Genomic DNA, 26,780 nt, shown 5'->3' on the forward strand with positions numbered 1-26,780 from the left:
CTGTAGCCTGGCTGTTGACAAGAAATTTTAAGTGAGCCTAAATTTAAAACTCAGCTATGTGTCGTTATGCCGACGGGTATTGCAGAAGTCCCGAGAAAGGCTTTGACACAGTAGTAGACGGGGTCTCAGAAAAATGTGTTAACAGCATAATTGATGTGATGCGTTTTATATTCCTCATTATCCTCACAGTGCATAGACATTGGAGTGTGGGCTTGTTTGTTTAGTGTGTGCGTGCCTGTGTGTGTGTGTTTGTTTAGTGCAGGCAGCTCTGACAACCCATGGAGGCTCTGCTTAGTGAGTCAGACAGCTGAGCAGAATGTGAGCGTACACAGAGGGCTTTGGTTTTGGACGTGCTCAGTGCTCCGGTGCCCTGGTAAACTGTGACCTGTGTGATATGACGGTGTGTACCGTGTTTGTGTGAGGCTGCTTATTTGGTGGTGAAATGATCAGACCTCACAGACACAGAATTCATCACTGTCAACGCCACATACTGTATGACTCAAGCTGAACATGTTTTCTGTGGAGACTTTTCATGTTCTTACTTTTTTAAAAGCGTTCAGTGTCATATTTATTTCTAATGTGTGCGTGTGTACTCAGACTGTGACGTGATGTCATCTTCACAGATCAGTAGTTTTTAAATATATGTTTTACATTTTATCTACCGCACAATTGAATTTGATTTAAGAAACTAAAGTTACAGTGTCACCATGTTCTCCTCAGCTTTATATTGTTGGTTTAGGACTGTTAATCTGACAATATAAGTAATTAGAAGACATTACTGTGACGCTGGGACATTGCCTTCTCTCTGGGTGTTTTTGTGGATATTTTCAGAGGATAACAATAATACCAAAAATTATACATGTGGTTAATCAGTCATTTTTTTTGCATTCTAAATTCCATTTTTTGATTTATTTTTTTTAGCCTCTTGTTCCTCTGGTACATTAACTGTTACTGATCCATGTCGAGTTTGTCCTCTATCATGGAGGCATGAACTGCAGTTGACTCAGGTTTCATGAGATTATACACATTGGTCCACACTCAGTCATTCGACACTGCAGGTTTTTTCCTATTGTTCCCACAAACCAACAAAGCCTTTATGTCATCGTCTGTTGGGTGTTGACCAGCAGGGTAGGATGATGTCATTTGATATATGAAGGGACAAGAGTTGTGATTCATTCAGCATATGGTTGCTCAGGGTTGGGTGACACCATCGATGTGCTCTATGTCATCACAGTTGTGAAATTTCAAATCCTATGCCACACTTTTCGATCCCAAAATAACAACGCCTGTTCTTTATTCTCATACAGTATGTCGTACAGTGTCAGAAGTCGTATTGTGCAGTTTGAGATGAGACCATAGAAACAATGAAAGACAAGACAATGATGATACTGCTATCACTGAAATGTACCTGTGTCGATTAGCTCAGCTGGGATCCTGAGGGGCCCAGTGACTGCATTACAATGTGTTAGAGAGAGAGAAAAGACAGGCTTATGGATAGAATGTGTCTCCTTTTTTTATAGCAACTCAATTACTTTGCCTTTACCCCTGGGAAGTCTGTGAATCCCCCAAAACTAAAAACCCATTTCTCTCTTTTTCTCTTTTATCTCTTTCAGACAAACCTCCTCACTTCACACCAGCCCAGCCTCCTGATGGTAAGTCCTCTGTGATTTCTTGCTGCTCACCTTCACTGACCACCAGTGTTTAGGGAGGGTGCCTGCAAATAATGACCTCAGACGGCCATCGCTGCCTTTGAAGCAGGCAACCTTCTGTGTACAGTGCCAGATTTGGCTGCTCTGCTTTTTGTCTTCGCACTGTTAGTATGGCAGGCACGTGGCCAGGTCTGTGCTGGGCTTTGATGTGAGAAGGATCATTTGATGACTTGATTTCATCTGCTCCACACTGCTCGTTGGGCTGATGTTCATATCCTGTTACCACAGCAGTATATACATCCTTCTAAAAGGTTCTAATAGAATAATATGTCCCTGAGTAATCTACATTACATAAAGCTGCTGGGGAGGGGGGGTGGGTGTTTGTAGACCTGGGGTGCAAAGTAGCATCATCACCTCACCTTGTTATCCAAACATGGTTATACCAAATCACACGTACCATATGAATCACAGCAATTTGTGCTGTATTGTTTCACTTGTTTTCTGATTCGGGAGCATTCGTTGTTAATTAAAAAAGTAACAATTGATATCCAAAATGCTGGATCTCAGAAAGCTTTAATTGGAGGGAAACAGCTGGTTTTCAAGCTGCTATAATGAATATTTATCAGCAGCGACACAGCGAGTTCCTTAGACTTTGGTGTTGTAATTCTTCACCGCAGTGACAGGGACGGGCTCGTACTAGTTCTGAAGGTGCTGTACCATCCTGCTGGTGTATTTGCTACAAAGCCAGAGGTTTGGTGGAGGCAAACACAAGAAAATGCTTCTAATCATCCCAGCTGGCCAGCTGATGTCAGGGACAAAAGGCCACAATGGGGGTCTTACTGAGTCTGTTTCTGGTAATTGGTCCATGGTGAAAAGATTTAACAGAAAATGTGTTTAAAAAACAAAAAGGTTTTAGTTATCTGTAGTATGTGTATATGTATATATGTTTATTAGTGTAATGTATATACTGTATGTGTGTATATATATATATATATATATGTACATACACACATATATGTGTATATATATATACACATATATGTATGTACTTACAAGGTAACAAATACAAATAGTTGTGTGTATAATAAATCTACACACATATATATATATGTATGTATACATATATAATTCTATGGATATATGTACATACATGCACACACAACTAATTGCATGTGTGCACTTGTTACCTCTTTATAACCCTTTTGGGCAGGAACACAACCTCTTCAGGACCAGTGGTCCCATGTAGAAAAACCATTTCAAAATCAAGTGCAGCTGGCAGAGTTTAAAACAGCTATTTGTTTTTGCTTTAATGACAGATGAAATTGACTTGGCAAATCATTATATCTCCCTGAGAGGTCTCTATTTGTCTGTTTTTGAAGCAAATGTTGCCATAAATTCCAGCTCTCCACGGGGAAAATGAGAAACAGTATGCAGTCAGTGAAGCAGCCCATTTCTGTCCTCCTTTGAATTTTCCTGTACAAAAGAAATAACGCTTCACTTATCGATCGAGCCACTCATTTCCCAAGTATTCAACTTTTTTCTGTCTGAGGGGCACAGTATGTTCCTGCACTAGTCAACCGTTTAAAAGCTGCTGCTAGCCCTTAATTACATTTGCAATAGTTCTGTAGGCTTTCCATCAGCAGCTATGCTGTTTTAATATGCTAAGCAAAACAAAAAGCAAAGCCTCCAATCAGCGCATAAGCCTGCCCTGTGGGACGTAGTTTCTCTGGGTCATTTAACGCTACAGAGATTAGTGAGACAATTAGAGTTGGCCCAAATACAACAGTAGGCCACTTGTTGGAGATGTATGATTTTAGTAGTGGTGGAGGGGCAATAAGGATAATGTGTAGATGAGGAGAAGTCTGATATAGCTTTGCTATTAGTCAAAACTGCTTCACAGAGCACTTGGCTTTTCCTTTGGTTACTGAACTTGTCCTTAGTGCCAAGGACACTCTGCTCTCCAGTAATTAATTACAGGAAATCACTGACAAGATACCAAGGACTGTGCATTCTTAAACGTCCTGGTTTGTCTCTGAACTGCGGTTGATGAGACGACCTTATTAGCATGAGGAGATTCTGCAGGAATTAAAGGGAATTTGTTTTGTGCTTTAGAACAAAATAATCTTGGGACTTTCTGGGAAATAGTGCAGGTTCGGCACAACACAGGCAAAGCTCTTAGATGATATTTATGGCGCTCGCCACCCACAAATAGCTGACGAATCCTCCCGACTGAATGGCCTATAATCACCAGTCAAAAAAGTGACAAAAGTCACAAAGCAGCCTTTAATTAGGCTCTTTTTCTGAATGCTCAAAGCAGCAGTTGCCTGGCTCAGGCCGCCCTCATTATTCCCTGACGTCTCCTGATAATAAGACAGTTGTTGCGAATTTGGCCAAAGCTAGAAAGCTCAGAGAATTTGCAGCTCAAGGGATTAGTATTGGAGGAGGGGTGTACTCCAAGAAGTGCTTGGTAAACGAGGCTCCTGGGCCCCAGTTATCAGTGTCCACATCTGGTAAAAGCACACGTTTTTCTACATGTTGACATAAGAGGGAGCTATTATCAGATACAGCAGGTTCGAGTTCATTTATGTCATTTATTTTCACAGATTAAAGAGGGATTATAACACACACAAACTAGGCATGTGTTATGTAATTTATAGGAACGGCACGGCACAATAGGGCACGGTTTAGGTTGTGTTTCCATTACAATATAGTACCTCCTCAACGTGGGCCGAGTCATCACTGTACGGCTGCATGAAACTGCCGTGGCTTTGTTTTACACGTGACACATGCAAACCAGTGACTAGTGACTAAAGCAGTGGTTTTCAGTGTAATCATTATAATCAAATAAAAATATTTGTTCAGACACCGTCTGACACAGTCACTGGACTGAAATACAGCAGCAGGGTTTGTGATGCGGCTCGCCGGTCATGATCAGCAGTGCTGTTACTAAATACACCAGACTTCTCTGTTAAATATTGAGATTTTAGACATTTATTTTTAAATTGTTGGAATTTAACCCACGTTTTTAGGATTGTTAAGTCTTTTTTAACTGATCTACAGTTCGGCACTGTTTGGCTTGATTCTTGTGTCGAATGTCTTGCTCATGCCTCTTCCTGTGACGGCACTCTAATCAATCATCTGATCAAGTATCACCTCAGCTTGCTTGGAACCTCACCAGAGCAGGTACTAAAAATAGTACCAGGTACCATCGCTAATGGAAATGCAAAATAGCCGTACCGCGCCGAGGCCAGTAGCGCTAGTGGAAACACGGCAAAGGACAAGCGTAGCCCTCACTTATTATTTGTCTCAAGCGTTTTAGGCTGAGAGTAAGTCGAGTCCCTGGAGGTGTCCCTGTAATTGTCATAGTACAACCTGAGATGGCAAAACACAGACCAGGCAAGATCCACAATAGATGAATGACTTAAAAGAAGTGAAGTGAAAAGGAAGAGCAGAGCATCAGACAGTTCAGAGGTCTCTTGTGACTGAAGCTGTCTTTAGCACAACCAGCCTGGCAGGAGTCCATTTGTTGTGAATCCTTCAATTTTGCATTTGTCACTGACAGCCCTTCCCGGAGGATGCTCCCTTCTGACAGTCAAGCTAAACTCCTGCACTGTAATGTGATTTGATCAAAGATGGTGGAAAGCCTTTAAGAAGTACCAGTGGGCTCACTTACACTACCACCTTCTGAGGAACTGACTTAACTCTGCCAGCTCTTGGAGAATTCGGAGTAAGCTTAGTTCCACACCCATTTACCCCCATAGATGGGGAGAAACACACCCGCCCACACCCACCCGCACACACACACACACGCCATGTTCATGTAATTTATTCTGCCGGAGCCTTTCCTTGTGTTCTTGACAGTAAGCCTGACTCAGAGAGAGGCAGAATTAATTATGACTCCACGGCCTATCTTAATTAAATCTTTTCACATCATAGATTTCACACAACAGAGGCACAACATATCTACCTCATCTCTAAGTTGGGATGGGGGGAACCGGCTGAGAATGTCTCACATCAAGATATCAAAGGTACACTGTAAAGTTGCCTCTCCAGGATTACGATTTCACAGACGAGTTGTCATGTCCGACTGTTAACAGAGAGCAGCTTGTTATCCCACTTTTGTGGAGGCTGGTGCGGAAAAGCAGAACGGGCACAGGCAGCCTTGACTTTATCAACAGAAAGTTTGTTGCCCTTTTAAAGTACACACAGCTTTCAAATTGCTCAGCTGAACTCTGTATCCCTATGCTGGCCGTCATAGCCAGCCTCACTTTGTGTCTGTGGACTCAGCAGATGCTTTTATGAGCATCTTAACCAATCAGCTGTTTTCTTTTCATAAGCAAAGATCAAAGACAAAGGCAAACGTCTCAATCCCTGCCACATTTAACATCCGACTAATGGCGTGTTTCCATCATGTGTTTTGACTGAGAACAGTAGGCAGGGAGTGTGTACAACAATGGAGCTCATTTGTTTCTGCTTGGTTTGTGGCTCAACAACGCTTTTCTGTCACCCAGTCAGCTGCCTGCTGTTGGTCTAGTTCCACGTGTACCGTACCATTACTCTGGTACCCAAACAGAAGGGTACCCAAAAGATGGAACGGTTGGGGACGGTTATTTTGGTACTATGTTTGGTACCGAACCGTTCCACTTGGTGGAAACACAAGATAGCCAAGATAGGTGAAATGCCATTGCCCAAAGAGACAGAAACATTAGGTAGACAGCAGAGAAGTGATTGGGATAAAGCTTTAGAATGTGACACTATTTGCTTTTGATTTTCTGTGACACAGAGTAATTGTTTACACATGCTGGTTTGTTTTGAGATGTCCCTTGGCTGTGGAGCAACCCCTGCTGAATGTTGATGTGGGTTGTTCCAGGACCTTGGACTTTGTGAAGATCTGTAGTTATTAGATGTGGACGGACAGCACGCTGAGCTATCTGTAGCTGTGATCAAAATGCTGTCAGCTGCCAACCCTGATAGCCATGTCTGATTTCTTGGCATTAGACCGCTCAGTTCTATAGAAACCATATAGTGAGGTATGATCTCTGATCTGCAGTGCTGTCATCCACATATCAGCTTCAATTCAGCTTAAACAAATCTGACTTACAGCAAAGGCAAAGCAAAATGAACCAAACTAAGAATAAAGTAGAAAACAACATGTCCAGTATGCCAAGTCTTTGAAATGAAACAGAGGCAATGGCATTAGCAGAGTAAACAAAAGCCCACAGATGTTATGAAACCATGGGAGCTAATTAAGAGTTTCTTGCTACTTTTCACGTGTCTTATCACACAGCATGACACTGCAGAGGGATGGTTAAAAAAAAAAACACCTGGTCTCAGCTCTTTTTTTTTACATATTTGACATAATTAGCACACTGAATGACCAGACATGGTTTTAAAAGCGCTGTCTTTGTACAGTATTTGCTGTGTTGATGTTGAAGGTCGCCACTTGGCACCAGTGAAAAGCTACATTCATTCCCTCTTGTTAACACAGCAGCAAGTTATTTTTAAATCCAGACATAGTTGTCATTCTACTTTCAGCGGTACTGGGCAAGCGCTAATTTAGTTGTGGGGTGGTACGATCAAAAATAATAACCACATTGGGAAGTGTAGGCAATGAAAAGGAATATTATTGTCAAGTTGTTAATTAGAGGAAAATAAGTGGCTTGCCGTGTCAGTGTGCTGCTGTACAATATTCTGCTGTTAGCCGAGTCCCTCATCACAGCCGTTGTTTTACCTTATCAAAAGTGAAAGTTAGTGGAGCATGTTGCTGTTTGCTGACAATTCCCTCACTGTTCAAACATATCCTGTGTATGGTATATCTTAATTTTGGGCAGGAGGGACATTTTCTGTGAGAGTCAGGCGCCTGCAGTTCAGTGATCTCTTGTTCTCTCACTCTGTGAAACAAGCGCTCACTCGCCTGCACACACACACACACACACACACTGTTCCTCTTTCTTGAGCATTTCACCCATTACCTCTTGTTTTTCTTCACTCAGCCAGAAACATTGTTTACAGAATACAGCTGAACCTGAGGATATGTTCATGAACACAGACATGCACACTGAGCGCTCACATTACTACTCACATTACAGTCCCCATCAACTATCAGCTATTTTTAATGTGTAGTATACTTTTATACTATACGTTTGTATGTTGAATTAGTTCAATTTGGCATGTTTGTGCTTCTCTCAACTTGACACACACAATGATAAGTTTGTTGGCTTGTTTGTGTACCAGTGCATTTATTGGATGTGCATCTGGACCAGTCAATGAAGTCACATCAGAACCCCATACTTCCACCCTAGTAAGGGGTTACTCATAATGCACCGCCTGTATGCTTGGTCCATCTGCACGAAGCAGAAAATCTCACTCCCCACACCTGTTAACAAGCACATTCACTCACTCTGCTTCACGTAAGGTCAGCAAGCCAAACGTAAGGATGCGTGACGACAATACATGTAGGCAAAGGGCCTCCTACTCTGTGTGTGTGTGTGTGTGTGGTTGTGTGTTTGTGTCTGAGGAATATATGTGTTCAGCTTCACTAGACACAATTACAACACAGTGACACATGGCCCAACAGCATGTCAGTGAAAGCATCTATGTCCCGCTAGTCTCTCCCCCCCCCCCCATAATACATGTCACAGAAAAACAGACACACACACGGTATTCAGGGGTGGGGGGTGCATGGCTGTCCTGTCACTTAGCTTTAATAAGACAATAAGATGTATGACAGCAGAGAGACTGAGGGCAGAGGCTGTTGAGACAAGTAAAGAAATAAAGTGAAAAAAGGCAGCAAATCACTATTATTTGATTGATTCTGTGTGGCCTTTCCCTCATAGACATGCAGAGAATATACAGTATGTGTTATATTAATGAAGGGATACAACATAGTATATGCTACAGCATGGCACAATGCAAGTCATAGTGATATCGTGGTTGGTTACGTTGATTATTTATGCATATATATCTTATGTTGTGGGATTTGACTCCCTTTGCCCTCGGTCAGTGCTCTTTACTGTGTGCACATGTAGAGGACTGAGACGCCACTATCAGTGTGTAGCAGGAATAAGAAATGCTCACTGACTTTTGAGCAGCACTGACTTCTGACATGAAGCTGACATTTTGTCATGAAGCTGGTGCACAGTGTAAATGTTATTTGACATGTCCCTCATTTATGAATTAAGCCGTTTCCCCCTTTTAACATTCCTCACAGCTGAAGTCCCAATTATGTTACATAGAAAGGTTACATCAGTGGACATTAATTAATACATACACCTGGTGTAAATGTATAGGATTTGTGTCTGTTGTTAGAACCTGTTGAGATGCAGTAAATGTCAGGCTTAATTGTGAGAGCAAATGGTTGTGCTGGCGGAAAAAAGGTGAAGCAATAAACTACAACCAAACACTGTAGAATACGGTGATTCTTCTCTTATAAACTGATTATGTTTTCATGTCCACTATCGCATATATATATATATATATATATATACGTCCTCCCCTATGGTAGGTATGTACCTACCTCCCTACTTACCTATCCACCTACCTTGCTATTAGGGATTAATATTTTTTCCTGGAGATTAGATGTATTAAATCCCAGCAATAAAAGAACAATTTTCTCAGGAATCATGGGAAATAAGCTTTAAAAAAAAATAAAAATAAACCCCCACACAGCATAACATCAGCTAAACCAAGGTCATTTCAGACAACACTGAATGCACTGTAACTAGGAGACATGGTGCATATATCGATTCCCAATGTTACCTTCACTTTTATCATTATTAGGGCAAAGGAGCACAATTTGTGCAAACACACACATGTGTTATGCACGTATGTGTTATCCATTGATTTTACCTATGTCCTGTGGTTTCTGATTTTTTTTTTCTTCATTTCCTGTCATGGGTTTCATGGGTTTCCTCAGATTAAACCCTTCTTTCTCCCTACTACCTACCTACCTACCTACCTACCTACCTACCGACCTACCTACTTGGACTGAATCTATTTTTCTGTCTAATGATTTTTGGTGAAGTGATTTCCCCCTCAAGGACTAGCTTTGCGTGTATTCTACTTCATTCACTTCCATTGCGTTTAACTCATCATTATATTGAATCTGCGTCAGTTGTTTTTTTTTCATCACACACCTTAGAATGCACAAGACAGAGCAAACAGATGCTTTGGAATGCACTTCTGCCTGCTGGCTCATTTCCATAATGAAAGGGAGAAAAAGCGAAGGCAAATAATTGAAGAAATTGGGGCAGTTTGACCATTTTGTTTATTTCTCAAATGTCTTTCTTGATTTCTCCCAGATAAATGCACGCACAGTGTGTGCCTCACAATGTTTGCAGCTCGGTTATTTGAACAGGCTTCATGTTGTGTGAACTCACACAGAAATGCCAGGTCCATATATAAAGTGTCAAATGTTTGCTGTAAAAGAAATCCAACAGACATGCTGGAGCATCTCTGTACAGTATATCTACTCTGCAGAGCTTATTTTTCCACTGGAGTCTCATGCACCCCAGTACATTCCCTAACTCCGTAATTAGGGGTTGGTGTCACTGAAGGCAAACACTGTATGTGGCACTGTGCCAGTGTGTGTGTGTGTGTGTGTGTGTGTGTGTGTACCCTTTACACTTGAGGAATGCATTTACTGGAAATGGACCTTTGGTTCAACTTTTTGTTAACTTTCTAGAAGTTTGAAGAAACTGTTAAGTTCTATAGGAGGGGTAATAGAATGCATTAAGTATTTTTTATGTGAAACATTTTCGAAAACTTGGTTTAAAATAAGGGGTTTGTGATTAAATGATGCAATTGATTCCATAGTATAAAATTTTAGTCCCGTACAAGATAGTAAAATCTCAGCATCTGCTGAATCAATTTTGTCTTTTTTGTTCATCTATCTTGTCCGAGCCCCCAACTTTATGGCAGTGCAACTATAAATCTCCGGCGCATCCCTTTAAAGGAGAAACACAATACGAGAAGACATTTTTTTCATTTTCTCGGAGACCTCTGTTGCATACTAGTCTGTGAATTATGTTTCTTCCCTCCGGTAAATCTGTTTTCAACATTTTGACAAACACCTGCAAAAACACAGTGGGCGCATGTAAACGCATAACTCAGAAAGAAGGGTTTTATGCATGTCCTGCTTGATATATGGTTGAATGGCTTGTGGATCAAATAACTGTAAAGCACACACATTCAGCTTTATGTACTCAACATATGCTGCACATATGTTAAGTGCATTTAATGGTTTTCATTGCCAATGAGCTCACGTCTCTCTCTCTCTCTCTCTCATGCGTGCTCACAGTGCACACACAAGCGCACGCACTAGCAGGAAACAAGGCATCCACTGTGAGTCTGTCCCTCCACATGTGATGCATATTAGCTGTGACATTTCCCACTGGTGTCAGACAGCTCTCATCTCACACAGCTGTCTCCTGTCAGTAAATAGTAAAACATCATCTCAAAGTAACAGTTATGTTATTACTGAAACACATTGGTGGCAATTTCTTCTTTTTTTTTTTCTTTACTAATTTCCCTGAATTAAGTGACAGATCATTCCACCGCCCCATCATCAAGATGTTGATGACTGTGAGTGGTAGAAGCTGAGACGTGTCTGATTGAATAGCTTTTCAGCTGTCATGGTAGTGGAATGAAGTTATGACAACAGCAAGGTTTCACAGAATGAACTACTTTCCCACAGTTCGTATCCTGTGCTCCCCACGTCTCCATCAAGAACCGATGAATAATCACATCACACACTAACACAAACTCAACTCCAAGCCGTGCACTTTGACCCTCAACTGTGAAGCACTACAGCCGCTGTGGGAGGACTAACTTACTGCAGCACTCGTCCGTCCACTTTATAGAAGTATCTAGAGGGGGAGGGGTAAGGGTGAAACTAGGATGACAGCTGATTGCGATATGTTCTTTCTAACCTTTCCAATCTTTCTTCTTTTAAAAACTTTGCAATTGTGCCCTTGGTCAGGAGAGGTTTGCAAGGAGTGAGAATCAGAGAAACAAAAAGATGGAAGGCGACAGGAAGGGAGAGTAAGAACAACAAAAAAGAATAAGAGACACTTGGAGGTATATGGAGAAGTTTGACCACAGCGTGGTTCAATTCAGTTCACAATGCGATCATTACGATTTTTTTACCAAAGTTACCAAAATAACCCATCAACTTTTGAGTTGTGTTTCTTTTTTAATGAATAATTAACACAGCGTAGAGCAGTGTTTACTGTGTCACATTCTTCTTCTTTCTTTTTACTTAATGGTGGGTTACACCGCGTCATGTGGGTGTGATGTTGTGCTAATTATGTAAGTGACATAGCTATCAACATCCAGCTTACACACCCCATGGTGGAAATGTAAGCCAGATCTGAGTTTATCATGACAAACCAGAGCGGAACTGTACTTGGTGTAAACCCAGCTATAGACCACTACTCACAGTCAATGGTTCCACAATGCATTTTCCATAAATAGCACTGGTTTTATAAAGGATCAAAATCGGCATAATGAAAGCAGTAAATCACTACTGAGTGACCGTGCTTCACCAAGAGAATGGTCATTGCTGTATTCTCTCACTGGGACTTAATTGCATGGTGTTTATAGGTTTACACCATCGTGCAGTAAGCTTTAACTCACAGTCTCAGTAACATATAACACTTATCAAACCTCAAACAGGAAATACATCGTTCAAAATGAGACTTTTATGTGTGAACAGGGACACCAAAGGAAAAAGAAGAATGTGCAATTACTTCAGCGCCATGCTGGGTTCATCTGATGCCATGCTACGATTCAATCACATTCCCTACCTCCAACTAGTTCCACTATAGCTGAGACAAGCAGGGATTAAATATAGTGTGACACTCTAAATTTTCAACCAATACTTTCAACAAGACAACTACGAGGTTTTCAGTATTTTTCTCTTCCTGTTGTGCTTCCGAACTGGAGGTGTTGGAGCCTGATTCAGTGGCCCGCAGTTAGACAGGTCACAGCCTCACAGGTCAGGAGCTTCTACAAAGACGGGGCAGGGACAAGGGCAGATGGCAGCCTGCACACACACATCAATACACACACTTTCAGTTCCTGGGGCAGTGTTAGATTGGTCACAGTAGTCCATCTGCAAAAGATGAGATATGGTGTGAAGGAAGTGCCTACCCCCAGGAAGTGAACACACACACACACACACACACACACACACACACACACAAACACACACTCAATGGGTCATTATTATGCACCAACACACCCTCGAGCCAATGCAGGTAAACAAACAGGGATTGGTGTTTGTCAAAGGAAGCGCCATAATGCCAACTTAAGCAGGAGATGATATCTAGTCTTTTCTGCTGCTCACTGTCCAAACACATTTTCATGCAAACTCAAACCGGCTCAAATTGGCTTATTTGCTGTTTACCATAGAGTATATATTATGGACTAAACAATGATACATGACAAATGTAGTGTATATGTTACTCTCCAGGTCTGTTCCGAGAATGGCTTGGGGATCTGTGAACTGACCTCGTCGTCTCCATTAAGTCAAACCTTGCGAACAGTCATACATATTTAATTTTCTTAGATGCAGCTTTGAGAAACATTAACATTTTTTAAAGTGTCACAATCTCCAACCTTCTCATATAAATGCATCCCTATGTTACAGCTCTCATCTATTGATGTGATATGTTGAATAATTCAGTACTCATCCAGCCATCCAATCAAACCATCAGAGGTTTTATGTTCGTTCTTAACACTGGAGAAGAAAAATCACATAGCAAATTAAGTGTTTTTACATGCAGCTAATTGGGGAAACTTGGGGAAAACAAATTGAAAAAAACAACAATTTGTGCTCAATTAAAATGCGAGGTTGTAGTATCAACAACTTCAGTAGTTTTTTTTAGACATTACTCTATTTGTTGCCATCTTTTTCCCAAGCACTCTTACTGTTTCATGATTTATAGTAAGAGTGAATGCACGCAGCGATAGGATCATCACATGACACATTTTAATATCTTGTTCAGCTTTCACTACAAAGCACGTGCATGCATTCATTCTGTCGGCTAAAGGTTTTCTTCGTCGGTCACATTTCTGACAGAAACATGAATAAATATCCATTTATGTATTAAAATATGTATTTAGATGTGTTGGGAAATAAAACAAGTAGACAGAACAGTTAGGGTGTTTAATTTAAAGTTATTTAGTGTAAAGGTTAACTTGCATAAATCTCAACCATTTTTTTTTCTTTCACTGAGCACATTACGCTAATGGATGGAGTCAAAGAGACACTGCTGCTTTTAGAGGGAGTGTTCAGGTTCATCAAGTTTTAATGAGCTAAGAGAGAAATCAACAGAGACAGCGAGCACTTGACTTTATCCCGGCACACTCCTCTGAACTGTATGCAGAGGCAGAGCCAAGCTGTCAGCTGTTTCAATTTCTTGCAGCCTTCGCTCGCTATTTTTATTTAGGAGGCGGCTTTCAATCTGGGATCAAACACAGCTAATATTGTGCATAATGAAAAATAGGATTACCACACTAAGGCTTTCTGCCCTACTGAAATAGGGAGACTCAGCTGTGCAGACGGGATATAAAAGCTCAAGCAAAGCATGTGATTTAATCACTTTAGTCAAGTCCCTGTTTCTCAGGAGACTCAGAAAAAAAAGTAGCTGTACATTTGCATAATTTATAAAGTCTATACAAAAAAGTTTTTTTCAGCGTGTAGTGTAAAAATCTACAGTTGTGTTCACACATGTATATTTAATTGCCTTAAATGTTTTGTTCATGCTTGGATGAGCCAAACAATGCATCAGAAATGTAGTGTCTTGGTAGGAAGATTTTCTCCAAGTAAAGTCAATTTGAGATGGTAAAAAAACTACCTTAACACTGTCCCAAGAGTCTTTACAACACTTTGATTCACGTTTGCTCTGCCTCTGTTCACCGTCTGTGTCAGAGTTCAACACACTGGACCATAACTAGAACCAAACAATAAACAACAGCCAATCAGAGTAGCAGAGAGTGAGCAGGTTTTCCTCTAATTGCACAAAACATCATCTGCCACTGGCCTGCTGCATCATTGCTCTGTTTGTTGCCTGTATCCCCAAAACCACCAACAAAACATTTAATTTGTTGTTGAATATAAAGTAATGAAACTGGAACATCCTGTAACAGTTACATGTTACATCTCCTGCACATCAGAGGCTCCTGCTCGATAAAACTCAGGACGTCACATGACTCGGTTTCTATACACAGATTATGATAGATTATGATCATTTCAGCTCACAGTTTGGTTTGAGTTCCAGGTTTAAGTTTTGTTTAAGTCAATTTTCTGGGCAAATTGACAAAAATGTTGACTCATTGACTCGTGTTTACAAATTGGCCAAATGTTTTTAACGTATTGCAAATCATGCTGTGGGTGCAGGTGTGTAACTGATTAACGGAACTCAACACTTAATGTAGAAAGCAGTTCTTCATCTCCATCTTTTACGTAATCACACACTTGTAACACACAACTAGGTCACTGACAAGCAGCAAACTCTATCCACTGATAAACACTACGAGCTATAGTAGAAACCTTCAGAACAATAAGACAGCAAGGGCATCTCAGGTTACAAATGTTTTATTTGTGTGCTTATGTATTATTCCATGAAGTCCAAGGATGAACTTTCTTTCTTCAGTCTATGCTTTTCTACAGCCTTGCTGCTGTCCTTCATACTTTAAAATATCTAGAATAGATACGTTGATAAGCTTAATTTATTCTCCTATCAATTCACTTCACCCTGTGATGGTTATTGTCAAATAATTACTTAGATTTTTTTACATTTAAAATGCAAGTCACCACATGTGCTGGTGAAATAAGTGTACACCTTATGCTTTTTTATTCAAATCAAATCAGATGTATTGTCATTTTATACACACAACAGTAGTGCAGACAAAAAAAGAAACAGTGTTTCCCTTGGGATCCATAATGTTAAAGGATGCAAAACAATAACAATTTAAAAGCACATCCCACACAATAACGGCACTTATCCCTGAGATTTATTTAAAGTGGCAGTTGTGTGTCCAAAATGCCAAGTGCATGTGGTCTAGTTCAAGTGCACATACTATGTATGAAATATACAAGTAGTTTAACACTTGATTTACAGAGACAACACATACAGTCTGACACAAAGGTGTCATATACTGTTTCTCGTGTGGGTTGCATCCTAATTAAGGATGAGACGGACATGTATTTTCAGTGTGGCGCTCCGCTGCCATTTAGTGAGACGTGCATCCAGCTCCACTCACAGCACTGTGCAATGTAAACATATCTTGGCCCAGGTGGGAAGTGAAGCCATAACTTAGGCTGTGTCATCCAAGATGGGCCTCACACTTGGAAAGCTATCTTAAAAGAGATATATTACAGTCTTTAAAGCAGGCACACTGTGAACACATACAATATGAACTTCACCAAGACCAAAGTATCAGTGAGCAGAATCTAGAGTAAGTATCACAATTCCTCTTCCCCGCTGCCTCGTGGAACACACAAGCCCTGCAAACCGAGCCTCATACACCGTTTGCATTCACAGTTCACTGAGCCTCTGCCGTGTAGTCAAAAGTGCAGAGACTCAAAAGAATGGACAGGGAAAAGAAAGAAACACTGCATATATCCCACACTGATATGTAACACTAAACCATGGAGGAAAGATAGACCACGATCTGTCACGGCATTACATCTTCACTGTAATGTAAAAAGATATTCTCTCCATACTGTTTACCATCCGTGTATCACTCATTTTTCTCCTTATTTACACCACTGTGGACATCATTTGACGTTACATTACATGTCATTCAGCAGACGCTTTTATCCAAAGCGACTTACAATAAGTGCATTTCAACATTTGGGTACAAACAAGAGCTAGAAGTAAGTAAGTGCTTCAAGTATGCCAAACTATAAGGTGATAACACAATGATTCCCAACGTAACAGATCAATGGAAATTAATAATAAATACATTGAGAAGGATAAAAACACTAATTAAATAATAATAACAATAATAAATTAATTAATAATAAATAAAATGTGAAGGATAAAATAGCACACTGATAACACTTTTAAACTCAGTGATTTTTAGTCTTTAACAACCTAAACACACTGCCCTCATGCACTCTGACACTCTCATTCACTGTCTCATCAGTTTCTCTCTCGTGTGTGTGCACGTGCGTGTGTGTACAGCTGTCAATCAACCCACTTGTCGCCACTTAACCAGCTCCACTGCAGACAGCCTGTGTCGCCAACAGCAGCGTCCGACCAACAAAACATCTGTCAAATGTTTTTACAATACAATCAATATTTGAGATAAATAATATGTGATGAAGAGTTTATTAGTGCTCACATGTATGACATAAGTAAACTTGTTTGCACTCACAAATAACTTCAGTAAAGGTTCCACTATTTCTCTGCTTCATTTAATTTTGTTTTTGGTAAATTCATTAAAGTGTTTGTCCTGCCCCTGTCATTTATAAAATCAAATATATTCTATTCGTGTCATTTTGTCCTAAATTACAACATACATTGTCATTGACCATACAATATTGAGAAAATCAACGGTTTATACAGTGAGAAAGCACTTAGTTAGTTAGTACTTGGTGGGGAAATCTGAAGCAGAACCAGACGCGGAGATGTGCGGCCGTCCGCCTCGGCCGGTTGTCGGACCAAATATCTATGACTTGCGTGGTGTCAGTCGCAGCTTTGTTCCTGCTCTGCCACAAGTCTGGCTTTTTGAAGCTTTAAAACCTCCAGATCATCTCCTTTGGGAAAAGGTTGCAAGGATTATGCAGGATTGCTCCTGCATTGCATAAGCTAATATAGATTTGTATTTGCCTTGTGTGTGTTTGGGTGTTGGTGAGGCCATATGCTGCTGCTGATGCTGCCGCCTGAGGTCCCAGGTGTTATTAGTGCCCCAGGTGGATTTTTTATATATATTTTTTTTTTTATCATTTTTTTATTACAGTTCTTTTTTTCGCACCTCCATGAAGTCGTGGAGTAATGTGTGTGCATCAGGTATGGGTTACAGTTCCTGCCTTTGTGTGCTAAGTTTCCAGTCCACCTTTGACTCCTGGGAGAAACAGTGGACAGTGGCAATGTTGATCATGACGGCTATTTTCAGACATGCTGGAAATTGTTATCAATTATTAAAGTGTGTGTGCGAAAGAGAGAGATGTTACACCTTTATTCCATTATGAACGATACAGACAGAAGACGTGGGGGATGGGGGGCTTTGTTGCTCCTCAGCGATGCCTCACAGAGCTGTATATATGTCCGTATCAAAGCGAGAGCTACTGTTGTGTTACATGTCACATCTTTGACTCTGAAAGGCTGGCATTCTATTTAAAATCACCCCAGTGTGGCTACACACCCGCTTGTCTGGTTCTATATGAATTAGCAAAGGTAGCATGACAAAGGGGGTGTCCTCGATAACAATATAAAGGGAGTTCAGAGTGAAGAGGGAATTTCTGTAAAGATAAATAAGAAAGGATTGAAGTGTCAAAAAATAGAGGGAAGAGAAAAAAGGGAAGTGGGATTGATAGGTGGAGAGAGAGAGAGAGAGGTGTGTGTGTGTGTTGTAGGGGTTTCAGAGGCTTCACAGTTCAATAGTATCATGATAGATCATTATAGATATTGTGATATGTTAAATATATTACCTGCAAATGTTATTCTCACATCATGTAATTACACAACTATTGTTTTCTATTAGTGTCAATTTGTAACAAACACATTATTCTATCTCTTTGTCCTCCTGGTCTCATGGTGTAGCTTCTAAACTCTATAGGAACTACGTTTTTATTTACTTTTACACAGAACTTACACAGACAGCTCAGGTCAAAGCAGTGTTTGCATTATAAACACACCAGGATGTTCCCATAAAAGCACTGTTCAGATGTACAGCCATGACAGGATGAGTGATGCTGTGTCTAAAAAAATATTTGATATTTCTCACTGTGGCTTCGATGTATGTTCATCTTTTCTTTGGAGAATAATATATAGCCTATAATGCATCAAGTTCAACCTCCTTCACTTTGTATAGTAGCTGCGTATCACTTCTTTTCATCCCATTTCTTTGCCTTCCCTCTTGGAACTGTGTTGTACAAGTTGTTAAAACGTATCCCCACACAAACCTCAACAACAATCAGGACATCTCTGACCTCTCTGTATTCCAGGTTGCAGTAATGTCTACTGTATTTGTCCTGCATCAATTTCACTTTGTTTTTAGCATCTATAAAGTCCCACTGCGCTTTACCGATACTTCAGACACGTATATGTGCTTTTTTAATTGTGCTCATTTTAATCTACAGAGAGTAAACTGATTCTTTGTGTTTGCTGATAAGTGATAGAGGAATTATGCTTTGTATGGATTCAGAGTGGCTGTTTCTGTCTTCAGCGTCTGAAACCTGACATTGTGTGTTTGTGATGAGCACATAATTCATATAATCAGTTTGGCCAGTTATTTTCCTTCACTCTGCAAATATACTAGTTTACAGAGAGAAGTTGTGAGTTGGGATTACCCATTTCTCGGCTGTAGATACAGACATTAATGGCTAAAGAGGCTAAAAAGGACACTAACATTGTGTTTTTGTGATTGATGGTTGTATTAAAGGTTGTCACACTTTCTGTAGTGAAGATTATTTAACGTGCCTGCCACAAAAGAACAACCAAAAATTAAGTGGGTGTCAAAAACAACACAATGACTTTTTTCAGCTACGAATCCCCACGTCCTTGGTGACTCCATCGTGTTTATCACTGTTAGACTTGAGACAGCTCCTTCAGAGCCACAAATGACATAATACAGCTTTTTGACACACACACACACAGGGTTGTCAGACTCTTTGTGGCTAATAAAATGCTGTGACATGTTAAAACAGTGGTGCGCCCCTCTAAGGCCACAAATTACAGCTACAACTGTGGTGAAATATCATCTTTGATGGTCATTCATCTTGTGAAAGTAGCAGCAGTGGTGCTTGTTGTTGTATTGATTATTTTCTCATGGTTACATTCACTCAAGGGGCGTCAGTTAAAATCCCAGATCACATTCACTCTCACCAAAATGTTAATATTGAACATTTTCATTTACTGTAAACTTATGTTGATTTTATCAGCAATTATATTAGTCAAATATTAGTGGTAGTGATTACTGAGAATGTAAAAATCATAAGAAAACACATTCACACACATTAGAAACTGCGTATGTCTGTAAAACCTCTCATTGGTAAAGCAAAAACACATTTGTTTTTGTTTTTAAATGCTATTCAGTGTATTGCAGATGGTAGTACAAGAATACATTAGAGATAAACTGTGAGATCTATCTATCTATCATTCCATTAAGTGGCACCTTGTTTGTACGTCTGGACTAATAAAACTGGGTTGAAATGTAATCGTCGAGACGGCCATGAGAATGACTTTTTTCCATTGCATTTTGTCACTGTATGTTTTTGCATTCAGTTCATCCATTCATCCCATTTTCATGAATCAGGGCTCTTTATTTGAGACACACACACACACACATACACGCTCCCCCCATGCACACAGAGCATGGGTCAAAGGTCAACCCCCCATCCCTATGTCACCTTCCATTATTTTCAACCCAATTTCCAGGATGTAAATGGCCACATGTGGAGCTGCATACTTATGGGTAAGGTTGAACCATGAATATGGAAGAGTCCCTACTGTGTGCACGCACACACACACACACACACACACACACACACACACACACATACACTGATCCTTTTCAGGACACTAAATTGACTTCTATTCATTTGGACAGCCGTAAATGTATCCAGTTCCTCAAAAGTGAGGTCCTGTCTCGTTAGGACTCGGTTTCAGTCTCCATGAGGACTACTGGTCCTGACATGGTCAGTGTTAATGCCAGAAAATGTCCTAAAGAGGTAACAAATACAAGTATACGCACATACACACACAAACCTGTGCCTGTCCTTACCCCAACCAGCTGAAGATCATCTGCGGGGAGGTGATGGACATTGAACAACGTGACCTCACCCACCCTCATGTACTATTCATGATGACCTTTCCACTAGCCCCCTTTTCTATCCCCAGATCTCTTTCTCTCTCTCACGCACACACACACACACACACACACTGGACTGGTCCAACCTGTGTACCCCTGGGCAGCTCACGCAGGTGCATTTACCATCACTGCTGTTAACGTTTTAGTCTAAGCACCAGTGAGCGTGTGCACACATCAGTGTAGCAGTAGGTCCACATAATAGAGCAAAGTAGAATAGCGGAAACAGTCCTGACTGAATTCTGCGAAAGCTTAATGGCAGAGAGACAGAAACATCAGAGCTAAAGGACGGACGGATGGATGGATGGACGGACAGTAATTGGACAAACAAACCTGTGGTAGCTCACATCAGAGAGAAAGGCAGGTGGTGAAAGCTCTCCTTTGCTTTACTAATTACAGCCAAGGAGCCCTCGAATATAGAACACTATAACAAGGGGATGCTTTATCGCAGATACACGTTTACAAATCATTTTCTACATTTTTAGATTAGTGGTAAATCTAAAAATGGCGACACACAGACAGCTTTCCTCTGCTTTCAGCTTCTGTGATGCAACAATGTGCTCTTGGTTTAAGAAGTGAGCTGTGATGTTGTGAAACAACACCTGCAGTTAAAGCAGATCAAAGTATCCCCTTTCTTCTTCTGTCTGACAAAGTCTGCCTTAGGTCAAACAGAGGGTATATAGAAGTTAGTGCAACCGTAAATAAGTAAAACTCTCAGCATAGAGTTTTTCTTGTTCTTGTTGTTGTTGTGTAGAGGTTTTTTGGTGGTTAAGATATATCACTGCTATGAAGAATTTGTGGAAGTAAGATTATGAATGACTGTGAGCTAAACTAGAAATGTAGCCTTGCAAGGCTGAATGAAGTGAAGGTTATAAATGTGTTTGTTTTACCAACCTTTTTTACAGAATTGTGAATGGTCAGTCAGTCAGTCAGTCATCATCTACCGCTTTATCCTCCACCAGAGGGTCGTAGGGGGTGCTGTGCCAATCTCAGCTACATCGGGCGATAGGCGGGGTTAACCCCTGGACAGTTCGCCAGTCCATCGCAGGGCCACACACAACCATTCACTCTCACACTCACTCCTATGGTCAATTTAGAGTGTCCAATTTACCTAATCCCCACATTGCATGTTTTTGGACTGTGGGAGGAAACCGGAGAACCCGGAGAGAACCCACGCACACACGGGGAGAACATGCAAACTCCATGCAGAAAGGCCCTTGTTCCAACCGGAACAAATTAATATCATAGGAGCATATGTAGAGATCAAAGTTGTCGCGTTTTCCACGTTGAAACTTAAATATTGCCTTCATGTTCTCAGATGTTCTCATGCACTGCAGTTTCATATTGATCACTGCACAGATGACTGTGGTGTGAGTGAGATACTGTAGCTTTGCTTTCTGACAGCATAACTGAGAGTTCCTTATGAAAAGAGTCATTTAAAAGAGTCAATACATTTCCCATTAGAGGACAACAAAGCGGTAATGTATTTGGCTTTATGAGTAAAGCCTGTGTAAATGTGGGTATTTCACCAGAAAGACGGGATATTGGATTGGCGAAGAATTCTATAACCGTGTGATTTCTCATTTTAACTCACTGATTTGATACACCAGTGTGCATATACTGTATGACATTAAAGAAGGACTATAACAATGATAAATTTATTCACATCTCGACGTTCAGTGTGTAGTTATGGAGAGTTTCAAGCTGTAGTTGGGCTGAACAATGCATCGTCATTTTATCGAAATCACAGGAGACGCAATATTTGTTCAAGCCAAAATGTGCGTCAAAATACCTTTTTAGATGAATTATTATTACACATTTTATTCTACAGACTGTAATCCTTTTTAATATGTTTTTTTGAATGAAAATGAGAATAATGATGTAAAAATGACCATTCCCTCTGATATCGCGAATCACATCGCAATCGCATTTCCTGTCAAAATAATCACAATTAGATATTTATTCAAAATCGTTCAGGCCTAGTTCTAAGTATGAAACAATTGTCTGTTATATTCAAACCCTTGTCAAGTAAGTTCACATCACGACTGAGGCCTAAGGATCACAGCGCCAGTGATCCAAGCAACATAGCGTCATACAGTTAGACTATGGCTGAAAACGCGGAGGTGGATTCTACTGCTAAGAATAATGTTCTGTTGGACTTCACTATTGTAATTTTATCAGGATCACTGCACAGCCTGACTATGTGGCAGCGTATGCCAATCTGCCTGTGTCTGCACCTCACAGCTGCCGTCAGAACAAGTAACCATAAAAAACAACAACACATAAACCACGGAACAGAGTAGTGTATAAACATAAGTCGAATGTTTTAGGTCAAAGAGACCACAATGTTTTGGTAATCACTCAGAAGTCCACCAGTGGGCGATAGAGGTTCTGCAGTGTAGCGTGAAAACAACAAATACAAGTGAATTTGAGATTGAAAACAACATACAGTAGTAACCTTCGTCCGTGCAACCAGGTTGTTTGTACACCAGCGAGCAACTTCTCTTGAACAGTAATAGAAATACTCATTGCAGTATTAATAAATGAAGTCGCTCTCCATTAAATCCTGAATCAATCTTTATAAACCATGATAGGCTTGTGCTATAGGCACATTTATTGTATTGATGAACTGAATTTAGTTTTTACTGCAGACACACTGTGTGCATTGTATTTATCTAAACCCCCGAGAATACTTGAGCATTAGGGGCATTAACATTAATCTGTTGTGGGCGCTGGTTGTAGGACATTATTATTTATAGGCTGCAGCTTTAGCGCTGTACTATAGGGGGAAGTCTCGTTTTTTTTAAATGACAGTGGGAATAATATTCCAATAGAAAGTGTCTGTGGACGTGAAAAGAATGAAAAGCTCTCAATTTGGTTTAGCAGTGTAATGCACTTAACAGGTTCATCATCATGTGTTAATTGTTCAGTAAAACGAAGCATGTGTTGTTGCCAGTGCAGTAATGGATGCTTCATCCAGAGGTGAGATGTACTCACACACTCTCACACACTCTCTCTCACACACACACACACACACACACACACACACACACACACCGATTTTTGTATCTCCTGCTGCCTGTCGTGTATAAAAATGAAAATGCTGCTTGTATAATGGGCATCAGGGCCCTTGGGTGTCTCTTGCTCGCTGTTGTTGTGTTTTTGTTTTTTTTTCCTGACGAAAGCAGTCGTTCCTTTTCATATCTTTATTACTCAAATATCCATAAACGCACACTGTAGAAGAAATACATACCTAGCACCATTTATCACATGAATAGCCATCCATTTCACATAAGTGATTCATGTTAATGCATTCTGACACTCCATTAGAAGAAAAGAGAATCTAAATTCCAGCGCTGCTTTGCTTCTGGCGTCCTCTCCGATGACAAACTCTCTCCACACATTTGCTTAGTTTAGCCGCAGCAAGCCCACGTACTGCTGTCACCTTATGCTGCCTTCAAGTGCTTTCAGAGAATTGGTAATTACAACAACAAACACTTGTTTAAAAAGTTGTTTAATAGGAAGACAATAGGAAAAAGGAATGTCCCATGACTGCTGAGGTATAATTATTATATTTCAAATGGAACGTTTAGGTGATGGTGATGTATTTAATGACATGCCATGTATTAGTCTACTAAATAAAGAAACTCCTGCCGTCGCTCACTTTGTCACAGCCGCTAAGTCACTCCGCTTTTGTTACAGGCTCCATTCTGCTCTTACACCCAACGGAACCATATTTCCACTTTGTGCGCTTGGAAGAAAGTAGCTTATGAGGACATTTTGAAGACATAATGAACCTCCAAGCACCAAACTGATTTCAAAATAGCACTCCATATGAAAAGAAAACAAAAAGCTGGCAACACGTGCAGTTGTGTTTTTTCCCTGAGCCAAGGACAGCTCCTATCAAAACTAAAATGAAGGTTTCCAGGACAGGATATTGCTCTGTGAGTTCCACCTGCTGTCTAATCTCCCCTCTGTAGCTCGGGAATGAAACGAGAACCACAACACGGCAAACACATTGGTTCCAGAATTCATGTTGCACGTGATCACCCATGAAGCCATGCTTGTGATGTAATCCCACCTGCCTCATTTTCTAAACTTGCCCACCTAGCTGGAGCTGAACTAATTCAGCCTGACATGATCCCCATTGATATGTTGCGAGGATGCGGCGTTATAATCGGCCTCAGACATATGTTATTCAGGCTAAGGATCATTAGCGTGCCCTCCGGGAGAAAAAAATATCATGCCGTTGAGGTGGTGATGATTCAGAAATAAATACCTTCCCCACGTTCTTGCTTCCCACTCTATTCCCAGAGGTAGGAAGGGAAAACAGCCACAGAACGAGCGTGGAGAGTCAGTGTGAGACTGCAGCGACAAAGAGAATTTATCTGCACTTCCACATGTGTTTAACATTGGGAGATGTTAAATTGCTCAGCCAAAAAGCCTTTAATAGATGAAACATGGCTGCCATATGTTTTAAAAGATGTTTGCAGGCAATGTGTTTGTCACCGCACATTAAAAATGTTTTCCATATAAATTGGATGGTTTATGGAGCAACAGATAAGCTGCAGAGTGGAAAGGAACAGAATAGAGAGGGGGTAGGAAAAATTGTCTGTGAATAATGTTGCATTTATGTTCACACATTTGCATTTTTTATTTTGACACACACACACACACACACACACACACAGTAGCAAAGAGTGAGAGACCTCACACCACAGGAAAAAGTGATATTAACCACTGATGAAATCTAAGCGTTGTGTATCCGAGAGAGAATATGTGAGCATTACGCAGACAATTAACACAGTCACACACATTCACACAGACACACACATGGCCTTGGAATGCATTGTCTCGGTACGGAACAGGAGCTTATGCCCACACACACACACACACTGACAAGGAGAAACACAGCAGTCAAGGCTCCACTGGACATGGAGGCAAACATTGTCTTCCTGCTTTCCATCTCACCACAGGGCACAGCAGCGCAGTGTTACAGAATTTCACTTGGCATTCACAGAGAGACAGTGTGTGTGTGTGTGTGTGTGTGTGTGTGTGTGTGTGTGTGTGTGTTATATGAGTGTTACGGTGTTAATGAAAATGTTAAAGGGAACCCGGCATCAACGATACAACTCTTATTGTGAAATCCCAGCTGGAAATGCGTTGATTTATCGCATAAATCAAGTTGATGCAGGTCATATGATTTCTGCCATCTGTGGCCACAAAAGTAGCGTAGGCTCCTTACGATTCCTAACGCTCCTAAACTTCAATTTGCTGACAGCTAATTTCACAGGGTAAGTGTACCTGAGTGACTTAAACCCTTTTCCCACAGTCTGAGGGACCTCAGTTCATGTGACATCTAAGCTCCAGTGGAAAGTCATTCCAGCACTCGTTAAGCCTTTGCTCCTTGTGTTCAGACTGAATGTGGATCCACTCGGCCACTTCTCTGTTCTGTGCCAGCAGTTCTCTGAATTGTACATTTTGTCGGATGAACGCAGTAGCCATAAAAGTCACCCACAGTGGCTGGCTCCATTTTATCAAGCTCTGTTTTTTAGCTTAATTGAAACTTTACGGCCTGAGTCTTTGAAAGTTTGATTTACTGTCCAAAGTGGCTCCTACTTTTCTTGTTGAGCATTGGTGGATAAACAGGAAGCGCTCATGACAGATTATTGAACAGATTGTCACTGATGTGAATTGATGATACTCTGTTGGTCATCTGTCACACACAACAGATGGAGCTCAGTGATTTCAGTGTGTCTTTTTCTCCTAAGATGGACATGTTTTTATTTAATGTGAACACTGTTAAAGTGTCATCACTCCTTCCCTCCTGTAAGAGCACACTGCCCTCGCTTTTAATGCTGCAAGCTATTCAGACCTCATGATTAAGTCTATATTAAAGATTGATTATTTCACAATGGTTTTGTTTGCCGTGTTGTCGAGTAGCTTTCCTCCCTCTCCAATTTTAACATCAAGATATTGTAGAAATAATTGTTTTTTTTGTCTGTTAGCAAATTGACACAACGGCTTGAAACTAATTGCTTGTATCACTGATTGACCTGTAGTTTTGTTTTTACCTTTACAATTGTTTAT

General features: G+C 40.6%; 1 protein-coding gene across 7 annotated transcripts in view; it reads left to right on the forward strand.

The window, feature by feature from the left end:
- agrn (agrin) overlaps positions 1 to 26,780 on the forward strand; it is a 226,242-nt gene that overhangs the window by 87,199 nt on the left and 112,263 nt on the right. For all 7 annotated transcript variants that reach the window (XM_044037208.1, XM_044037210.1, XM_044037211.1 and 4 more), the window contains one exon: positions 1,614 to 1,652. In XM_044037208.1, coding sequence (XP_043893143.1) covers positions 1,614 to 1,652 — 39 coding nt within the window. The remainder of the gene's footprint in view (positions 1 to 1,613; positions 1,653 to 26,780) is intronic.

The sequence above is a fragment of the Solea senegalensis genome, linkage group LG11, assembly GCF_019176455.1.
Source record: "Solea senegalensis isolate Sse05_10M linkage group LG11, IFAPA_SoseM_1, whole genome shotgun sequence".
NCBI classification, from domain to species: Eukaryota; Metazoa; Chordata; class Actinopteri; order Pleuronectiformes; family Soleidae; genus Solea; species Solea senegalensis.